At 34.8% G+C, this 11345-nt stretch overlaps 1 protein-coding gene across 1 annotated transcript; it reads right to left on the bottom strand.

Moving 5' to 3' along the window:
• Positions 1–712: 712 nt before the first annotated feature.
• On the bottom strand, positions 713–3958 carry LOC136208874 (cyclic dof factor 2). Its single transcript, XM_066000151.1, has 2 exons — positions 3475–3958; positions 713–2402 (listed from the first exon to the last, which is right to left on the bottom strand). The coding sequence occupies exons 1-2, from the start codon at positions 3670–3672 to the stop codon at positions 1092–1094; spliced, it is 1509 nt and encodes a 502-aa protein (XP_065856223.1). The 5' UTR covers positions 3673–3958; the 3' UTR covers positions 713–1091.
• Between the last annotated feature and the right edge of the window lie 7387 nt (positions 3959–11345).

Genomic DNA, 11345 nt, shown 5'->3' with positions numbered 1-11345 from the left:
GGAAACAGACCAAATAGTTTAATTAGAACCACGTGCAATTGACCCACCAACACCAAGCTCCATCCTAGTAATCGTAATCTTCTCATGTTTGCTTGCCACGTGTCCTAATCCATTTATTAGAGCAGGGCACACAAGATGGACCCATTTCTATTTATAGCAACTTGCTTTCATCAACATTAATAAACCCTTAATTTGATAATTGCGTCTCCTAAAGCCCAAATTAGCTCCTCTGCCTTTACGGTTATGGCCCGTTTGATTTACCTGCCATTTATCGGTTTACTGTTGGAGAAGAAGAAAGGATTCCTACTTTTATAAAAAAAATTAGTTTTCATGTATAAAAAGACAAACAACAGATTTCTAACTAGACACCTAAAATGACAAATATCGTTTAGGAGTTACGGATGTACTTTACCGTTTATTAGAGGTGTTAAAAATGGTAACCAAGTAACAGAGAAAACAAAAAGAAGCAATTAAGGAAGTGAAGGACAGAAATGGAAGAAGTTGATGATAAACTTGGCAACTTTTGATGATGGTTGTTTTATTTGGGTAAAAAAAGAAAATGGAAGGTTTGAAGCAGCCCCTACCATGCATCCAGGGCTTGTTTTGGCGTCATTCAATTCATATTACCTGTAATTTAACATAGAAATGGACAAACAAACAATCTTTGAAGGGCCTACCAGGCTTCAACTTTCAACACATGAAGAAGATAAGCTACAAATAATGCCAACAAAATTAAGTTGGATTTCCATTTCCCAATTTTATTTTACTACATTGGGGGGTAACTTATGGTACACAAACCTCACCTTTCCTCTCACCCTTTATATATATAAATATGTACATCAATTTTGGCAAACCATCTAACTCAAACAAAAGACACTTGCCTGGACTGGCAACTCAATCACAACATAAATACTTCACTTGCTACTTCTTCTAAACTAGGATGCTCTTCGTCTTCGTCTTCGTCCTGTCGTCTTCTCTCGCCGACGATCCAACAGATGATCCTTTTGAATCAAATGCACCATTAAATTACATGGTTGGTTAGCTGAAACATCAATAGGAATAACCTGCAATTTCATAACCTACTGAATCACTCACGATCTCTCATGGAACTTCACAGACCGAGACAATGCTGCAGGATTTGCTTGTAATACTGAAGAAGTTTCATCTGTGTGATTCTTTTCATCGCTTTTAGATTCAAAGGGCTTAAATAGTCGTCGACCGTTGATTGAATCGGCTTTGTCATGCTTGATTCCAAGTGTTGTCCATATAGAACTTTTTGCAGCTTCCCCAGGGTCATCTATTCTCAATGTTTTTGGAATCCAAAGGCTTCTTTCGGCGTTCTTTTCTTTCACTGACTCTTCTCCATCATTGCTCTGCTTGGCCGTGCTTTCTTCCCTTGAATGCTTCCCCAAGGTCGGTGAGTTAGGGCCAGAGTTTGGTGCAGTTTGATTTGGATTTGGACATGATGCCTGAGGAACCCAAGGCGGCATGTTCCAAGCGCCGGGTACAGCACACCCCCAATAAGCTGCAGTAGGGTAGAATGGCATAGGAAATCCTGGAGGACAAAACGGTGGAGGGGGTACTGGAGAGCTCCATTGAGCTGAATTCCAAGCATAAGGCCAAGGAGCACCAGGAAAACATGGTATCTGAGGTTGAAAGCCCTGACAATTTGGTATCACTGGCTCTTCTCTACCACTTTTGCTTGGCTCGTCCTTTGAATTTGAGGACATTGGTGAAGATCCATTTGGAATCTTATCTCCATTTGCCAGACCTCCATAAGAAACAGGAATCCTCAATGCTTCGGGTTTATGAAACCCATTCCTTGTGCGATCCTGCATCGTTTGATCAGCAAGATTCAACACAGAGGCCATTGATTCATGAAGTGGAGGATCAGAGCCAAAGGTGAGGACTGTCCCATTGGTCTTCAATGAAGGATGGTGGACACCATTCGTAATCTCAGTTTGAACATTCTGGAGAGCTTCAGAGACAGTTATGTGACGATAATGAGAAGCTGAGTTCTTGTTTTTACGACGGCCAGCACCAACAGGCACATTTCTCATAGTTCCCCCGGCTGTCCAATATCTCTGGCAATTCTTGCAGAAATGTCTGGGTTGATTAACATTGTAATTGTTGTAGTAACAGAACTTCGTGTCCATGCTATTACAACGAGGGCATGGCAGGATCTTGTCAGGTTTCTTCAGGGTCTTTTCCTGTGAATTACTTGTATCACTCTGTTCTTCCTCTGTCTTCGAAGTTTTCGATGTGTTATCTTTCTCGACGGAAGCCGTTTTTGGGTTCTCACTTATGCCTGATGTCGCATCTGGATTTGACGACTCTTCTGAAGTAAGAGTTGGGGCTATGTTTTCTCCTTTACAGTCTTTTGGTTTCTCTCCCACGGAATCCTGCATTGATGATAATAAATCGGGGAAAACAAGTGAGTCTCGACTCTTATTTCCAAGTAAAAAAATAACTTCTACAATTAGCATGAAAAAACATATAACATCAACAGAGTTCTCACACCACTGGAAATTAAAAGCAAAAACAAGAGTGGAAATTTAAATCTCTCTCAAACAACCAAAATCAATCATTTGGACTTCTGAAATATTTATTGTGCAAACACAGAAGATACATGTGGTCCACAGCAGCAGCAGCCATCTTCAATTATCATTCAGCAAGATGGAATTTAATTGGGGCATATTAAGCATTTCCACAAATCAAGATTCAAGCATTTCTCAGGGCAAATAAAGGTCAAGTACTCATTTAAAGCATCAGAATTTTCCATTTGGATTTGAAACAAGTTCTTTTTATTTTTGCAACTTTGTTAGAAGCACACATGAAGCATAAAAGTAACACTTGACTGGTAGTATAATACCCAAATTCAGTTCAAGATTTCTCTCTACGAGAATCTACTGACAGATATAAATTGATCCCAATAGTCTTCTTTGGTAATAAAACTTTGGAACAGCCAGAAAAGTAAGCACAATAACAGCATGATAAGCACCAATTTCGATCTAAATTACCAAAGGAACATGAAGTACCAGAGACAAATTATGGAAAAGAAAGGCCGAAGAAGAAGAAGAAGAAGAAGAAGATAATGAAATTTTTGGCTTCCCAAGCGAAACTGTAAAAGATCTAAAAAAACCAGCTCTTAAAAACCCTCACCTAGTCGAATGACAACCAATCTATGTGATTTTACAGTAAACTATGAAGCTTGTTTCTTAAAACAATACAAAAACCTGTAATCTCCAAAGGAATCAAGCTTTACTCGAACTACCTTACTCAAATTCATCATAAGGTACTAAATTGCTCAAGAAAATCATATTGATAATAATAATAATAAATAATAATATTCGAATTTACCCGGCCAATAGCAGCCTCTCAAATTCAAGCTCATCCAAAACCAAAACCGACCCTTAAAATAGGTCAAATTTCAAAAGAGAAAAACCCCCAAACTGAATGAAATGAAATAATTACCTTATGAATTTCTTTCTCTTCTCCATCTGCTATTGTATTGGATTCATCGATAGAAGTTTGGCAACGAGGAGAGTCATGATCTTGACTAGCATCATCAAAGCAGCCGCCGGAACAACTAGTAGTAGCAGTAGTAGAGATCTCTGCCACAGGAATCGTCTTCCCGAATAGCTTGATTGCCGAGTCCTTAGGCTCCGACATTTCTGCTTCCTGTTACTACTGCTCTGATTTTTTTCCCTTTTTAAAATTTCTTCTCTCCTCTTTGTTTCCCCTTTTTGATAGGATAAAACCGAAATGAATTGGGCGAAAAAGTGAAATAAAAATTCCCAGAAAAGCTGAAAACTCTTTCAAAGAAAAGGAAAAGAAAGTTGAAAACTTTGTAGAGAGAGAAAGAAAGATGAAGGAACTTTTACTTATGGGTAGCTAGAGAGAGAAAGGAGAGAAAAAGCGATCTGACAGACAGGGTGGTTGTTTGTGTGTTTTCTTTAAGTCTATGCTGCTGTACTTTTACGTTTTTTTTTTATCAATTTTGTGAGGTTAAATACTCGGATAGTCACTCAAGTTTTCACTATATTTCATACATATTACCACACTTTATTGCGCTTTAAGAAAATTATTCTAAGTTCACTTTCAATTTTAATAAGTCATTTTGACTAATATTTTTTTTTTTTTTGAAAAAGACTAATATATTTTTGAAAATATTTTCATAACATTTTTTCTTATTTATATTTATTTTATAGTAATAAAAAGAGTTAATATTATTAATGTAAATCATCATACTGAAGTTATTAAATTAGGTAAAATAAAAATAAAAAAAATAACTTTTGTAATCATCAATTTGTTTTTTTTTCTTTTTATAAAAGACACCACGTGAAATTAACAAAAAAAATTGATTAAGATGTTAGTCTTTAATGGCATGACATGTTGATTTTAGTTATGTAACATATTCGATTATTGATTTTGATAATGTGGTACGATAAAATATTAAGTTTTTCAAATATAATGAATTGATTTGATGACGTGAAATGTTAACTTGATGATGATGTGGGAAATAATATTAACCAAATTCCTTTTGTTAATGGTGTAAAAGATATGTCCTATTTCCAAAAAAAAAAAAAGAAATACATTCTTCTATTTGGAAATTATTAAACCATGGAGAATTTATTTTATACATTTTTCTAAATATTAAGAAGAAACATAATTTTTACATGAAAATAGAAATTTAGGAGGACAATAGTTTGTTTGGTATAATTATTGATATTGTAGTTTGCAGTGATAATTTTGGAGTTTACTGGTATAGGTTTTTTTGGTCTCTCGTGATTTATGAGGATTAAATTGTTATTTTTTATAAAAAAATTAAAATCGCATATATTGTTTCCATAAAAAAATTGACATTTTTCGATAATTTTTTTTTTTTTTTTTGTATATTTTACAATTTTTACTAAATTATTTTTCTAATGTTTGATATGAAAATAAAAAATTAGCTATAAAAAATATAATAAAATAAACAGTAAAAACAAATTAATTATTTTAATGCTCTGAATAATATTTTAATAGTCAAAACAACATACAATAAAAAAAAAAATACACCTAGTATACATGTTGCCACCTCATGATTAACAGAAATTGTGAGCCACAAACTTTGTTTGTGGCCTTGAAGAAAAGATATTCATTCCCCTCTCTCTTTCTCTCTTTTTGATTCTCTGGTCTTACCTTTCAAATCCTAGTCAGCAATTTCTTTCTTTTTTAATTTTTTTAATTTTGAAGATCTCCTCTTCCTCACCAAGCTTTGATCTTTTTGAAATTATTTTATTAATTTTATATTGTGATAAACATAAGTTTGTGGATGAAAATGTTAGTTGGCCCATCTCTCCACTTTGTTGCCTTTTACATGTCTTATTATTCTCTCTCTGGCTCTAAGGATAATATTGTCAATTCCAATATCAACAGTAACTTAATCTCATACTAATTTGAAAAGTATTCAGAATAAATTAAATTAATAAATGATATGCAACTTGACTTATATTAATTTGGAAATTTTAGATAGTAGCACATTTATTTTGTTAGATCTTGTAATCTCTCCTTCCTCTCTAAAAAGGGCATTTTATTTAAATTAAATATGTTATTTTTTAGCATTTTAGAAATCCTCACACACGTTTCAATCCTAGTATTTTCTTTATATTTTAATTCGTGTATTAATTTATTTAATTTCTCAAATGGCTACATTAATAAAGGTTAGAACAAAACTTTTTAGCCATTTAGAATAATGTGATGTTTTTTTTATCGTGGTTTTTGTTGTAAATGTATGTATCTCATTACTTATGGGTGTAACATATATATATATAGATATAACAGTGGTATAATGGTCATCCATTACATTATTTATAACACTCCCCCTTGGATGTCCATTATACAAAAATAAGTAAATGCGCTTGGGGATGTTGCCTCATTAAAAACCTTACCAGGAAAACCCAGTGGGAAAAACCATGGTCAAGGAAAAGAGTGCAGCACGCATTTACTCCCCCTCATGAATACATAACTAAAAATCTTTACAACGACGCAATCCAATGCGATAAACTAATTTCTTGAAAGTAGCAGTTGGAAGCGCCTTGGTGAATAAATCCGCCAAATTGTCACTTGAACGAATCTGTTGAACTTTCACATTACCATTCTTTTGTAGATCATGGGTGAAGAAGAATTTTGGTAAGATATGCTTCGTTCTATCTCCTTTAATGTATCATTCCTTCAGTTGTGCAATACATGCAGCATTATCTTCATACAAAACTGTTGGAGCTTCTTTTCCGGTAGATAGACCACAATCTTCTCGAATATGTTGAGTTACAGACCGTAACCATACACATTCACGACTAGCTTCATGAATAGCTAAAATTTCTGAATGATTAGAAGAAGTAGCTGCTATGGTTTGCTTCATAGAACGCCAAGAAATTGCCGTATCACCACATGTAAACACATATCCCGTTTGTGATCGAGCAGTATGAGGATCAGACAAATATCCTGCATCAGCAAAACCAATCAAGTCCTCTTTGGACTGGTTAGAAAAGAATAAGCCCATATCTTTCGTACCTTGAAGGTAACAGAATACATGTTTAATCCCATTCCAGTGCCTTCGGGTTGGACATGAGCTAAACCTTGCTAACAAATTCACAGAAAATGATATGTCGGGTCTTGTATGACTAGCAAGGTACATCAATGCCCCAATTGCACTTAAGTATGGTACTTCTGGACCAAGAACTTCTTCATTGCTTTCCCGAGGACGGAATGAGTCCTTATCCACATCAAGTGATCTTACAACCATTGGGCTACTCAACGGGTGTGCTTGATCAAAATAGAATCTCTTAAGCACCTTTTCTGTGTATGTTGTTTGATGCAGAAGTATTCCATCTTTCAGATCTTCAATTTGCAATCCCAAGCAAAATTTTGTCTTTCCAAGATCTTTCATCTCAAATTCTTTTTTCAAATATTCCACTGTATGTGAAATCTCTTCAGGAGTTCTGATGATATTTAAATCATCAACATACACTGCAATTATGACAAATCCAGACCCAAATCTCTTAATAAAAATGCACGGGCTGATAGGGTCATTCTTATAGTCTTCTCTTATCAAATATTCACTAAGGCGATTATACCACATACGCCCTGATTGTTTCAATCCATAAAGAGATCTATTTAACTTTATGCAGTAATGTTCTCGAGAACTAGATCTTGCTACTTCTGGCAGTTTAAATCCTTCCGGGACTTTCATATAAATTTCATTATCCAGTGGACCATATAAGTAGGCTGTGACTACGTCCATTAAACGTAAATCAAGTCCTTCTCTCATTGCCAGACTTATGAGAAACCTAAAAGTAGTTGCATCCACCACAGGAGAATATGTTTCTTCATAATCAATTTCAGGTCTTTGTGAGAATCCTTATGCAACCAAGCGTGCTTTATATCTCACAATTTCACCATTTTCATTCCTTTTTCTCACAAAGACCCATTTATGTCCCACTGGTTTTACACCTTTAGGTGTACGGACTACAAGTCCAAATACTTCTCTCTTTGCAAGAGATTTCAATTTTGTCTCAATTGCTTCTTTCCATTTTGGCCAATCATTACTTTGTGTACACTCCTCAATGGATTTTGGTTCATGATCCTCATTTTTATCCATAACATCAACTGCTACATTGCATGCAAAAATTTCATCGACGTCGATTTTATTTCGATTCCATTTTATTCCAGACATGACATAATTAATAGAGATCTCTTCATTCTCAGGTACCTGAATTTCTTTCTTTGTCATGTTTATAGTCTCTTCAGGAGATCCTTCATTGTTCTTTGGTTCCTCGGAAAGGCCATTGTCAATTTCTGCTCCTTTTCTTTTTCGAGGATTCTTATCTTTGGAACCGATAGGTCTACCACGCTTCATGCGTGTGTGAGACTCATTAGCAGTTGGATGTTGTCCTTCAGGGACTTCAATTATATTTGGAGCATTTACAGCTGGAATATGTGATTTGGTCACTCTCTTTGGGTCAGAAAATGCATCTGGCAATTGATTCGCTAAGTTTTGTAAATGAATTATCTTTTGAACTTCTATTTCACATTCTTTAGTACGAGGATCAAAATGAGACAGAGATAATTCATTCCAACTGATTTCTTTTTCCAACTGTTTCTTTTCTCCCCCTAATGTTGGAAAAACTGACTCATTAAAATGACAGTCAGCAAATCGAGCCTTAAATAGATTTCCAGTAGTTGGCTCTAGATACTTAATGATTGATGGGGATTCAAAACCAACATATATTCCCATCCTCCTTTGAGGACCCATCTTAGTGCGTTGTGGTGGAGCAATTGGAACATATACCGCACATCCAAAAACTTTCAAATGAGAAATATTTGGTTCCTGACCAAGAACCAATTGTGATGGGGAGAATTGTTGATTACTCGTTGGCCTGATGCGAATTAATGCTGCTGCATGTAATATAGCATGTCCCCAAGCTGATATTGGAAGTTTGGACTTCATAAGTAATGGTCTAGCAATCAACTGCAAACGTTTAATTAACGATTCAGCTAGACCATTTTGTGTATGAACATGAGCTACAGGATGTTCAACATTTATCCCAATGGACATACAATAATCATTAAAAGCTTGTGAAGTGAATTCACCAGCATTATCGAGGCGAATTGCCTTCAAAGGAAAATCTGGAAAATGTGCTCTTAATCTAATTAATTGAGCAAGTAATCTCGCAAACGCCAGGTTGCGAGTTGATAATAGGGAGACGTGTGACCATCTAGTCGAGGCATCGATTAAAACAATAAAATATCTAAATGATCCACACGGTGGGTGAATTGGCCCACAAATATCTCCTTGTAAGCGTTCCAGAAAATTGATTGATTCATGTATAACTTTGGCTGGTGAAGGCCTAATTATTAATTTTCCTTGTGAGCAAGTAGCGCATGTAAAATCATTAGGAAGAATCTGCTGGTTCTTCAATGAATGTCCACATTAATTTTTGATTATTTTTCGCATCATTATTGAACCCGGATGGCCTAATCGGTCATGCCAAACAGTAACATTATCAGTAAACTTCTGGTTTACTATAGCATATGATTCAATTGTACTAATATTAGTGTAGTACAATCCAGTGGAGAATGCAGGTAATTTCTCAACAACATGTTTAGTGCCTTGGGTAATACTCGTGATTTGAAGGTATTCTACATTTCCTTCACTTATTGTCTCAATATGATATCCATTCTGACGGATATCTTTAAAACTCAATAAATTTCTTTGAGACTTGGGAGAGTATAATGCATCCATAATGTCAAATTTCGTTCCCATAGATAATAATATATTTGCTCTTCCGGAGCCTTCAATAATCTTTGAACTACCCGATATAGTATTAACACAAGTTTCTTTCATTGTCAAATGAGAGAAATATTTCCTACTTCTCAGTATGGTATGAGTAGTTGCACTGTCTGCTAGACATAATTCTTCACTATCCATGTTCTTCAAAATAAATAAATTAATAGTCACATAAATAACTTTAACAACTCAAGTTCAATAATATCTCATGCATATAAAATTCAAAATAAAATCCATAAAATCATAAACTCATAGTTTAACACAAAACCATAAAAACATAATAATAAAGAAATCCTAGTAACATCCAAAAATCATGAAAATAATGTCTACTATTTCTATGTCTAATTTATATCATTGCCAGAGGGGGGAATGAAATCATCAACCTTCAGGGTTGTATTTCTACAATCAAAGTCATCTGCGCCATCTTCATACACAAGATTTGTTTCTTTCTTGTTGTTTTACTTCAATGATTGTTGATAAAGATCAACAAAACGCTTTGGTGTACGACATGTGCGAGACCAATGGCCTTTTCCTCCACAGCGGTAACATGTATTGGTCACTCCTGCATTGTTATCTTTTCCGTGTCTGTGACCATCTTTATTGTCCCACTTCTAGTGGGATTGTGAGTTCTTAAAATAACCACCTCGACCTCGACCATATCCACGTCCACGTCCATGTCCGTGACCACGTCCACTGCCACGTCCTCGACCACTACTATTATGATCATTTTCTTTCATATTATATGATGTCACATTCGCTTCAGGGAATGGAGCAGGACCAGTTGGACGCAACACATGATTTTTCATCAATAATTCATTATTTTGCTCAGCCACAAGGAGACAAGATATAAGCTCAGAATATTTCTTAAACCCCTTTTCACGATATTGTGTCTACAGGACAACATTATTTGCATGAAAAGTAGAGTATGTTCTCTCTAACATTTCTGCATCAGTGATTTTGTCTCCACATAATAGCAATTGTGAAGTAATTCTGAACATGGCTGAGTTATATTCACTTACTGACTTAAAATCTTGTAGTCTTAAATTAGACCATTCATGACGAGCTTTAGGTAATATCACATTTTTCTGGTGGTCATACCTATCCTTTAGATTATTCCAAAGGACTTGTGGATCTTTCACAGTCAGGTACTCAATTTTAAGATCTGCATGGAGGTGATGACGAAGAAATATCATAGCTTTTGCCTTGTTTTGACTGGTTGCTTCATTTCCTGCTTTGATTGTATCACCAAGTTCTTTTGCATCTAGGTGAATTTCAGCATCTAACACCCAAGATAAATAGTTGTCTCCAGTAATATCAAGGGCATCAAATTCAAGTTTCGTAAGGTTCGACATAGTTCACTATATATATATATATATAAGAAAAACAAATTATCAATTAGGACATACTAATCACATATCAACCGAGATATCCTAAGGCTATATGAACACATAAATGTATCAGCCAGATTCAGAATTACTTCATAGCATTAAGTGAAGAAAGCAAATCAGCATTCAAAGGCAGCAAGAAGATAAGATCAAGAAGTTGCAGATTTCTCAACATCAAAATTCTAAGAATATAACTAGAAACATATACTCTTGGCTTGGACTCTTTATTTTGAACCTTAAACAATGAAATCTCCATAAATTTCCTATTTGTTTTCGGAATCCACCTGTAACACCTCTAGTCTAATAATATTGAACCTAAAACTTTAATAATTTAATTCTCTTTATCCCCTAGTCAAGAAATGAACAACAACTAACATAAGTTCCTAAAAGAACATGAAAAATTTATTTTCATCTTCTTGGCCAATATTCAAGAATCCTGATTGTTAGAACTAAGGTTACAAACTCAGAAATACCAAGGAAATCAATGTAGAAGCAAACAATTTTTTTGTTTTTTTTTTTACTAAAAACAGTCAATCAGAATTTGAATGCGAACTACAAATTTAAACAATTGATCAGAGAATATAGCTAAAAGATCTCATAAGAAACTGCCATAAACGGGTCCAAGTGAG

This window comes from Euphorbia lathyris, chromosome 1 (genome assembly GCF_963576675.1).
Source record: "Euphorbia lathyris chromosome 1, ddEupLath1.1, whole genome shotgun sequence".
In the NCBI taxonomy this organism is placed as follows: Eukaryota; Viridiplantae; Streptophyta; class Magnoliopsida; order Malpighiales; family Euphorbiaceae; genus Euphorbia; species Euphorbia lathyris.
Note: the sequence above shows the minus strand (reverse complement) of the source record. Positions and strands in the feature narration are given on the sequence as shown.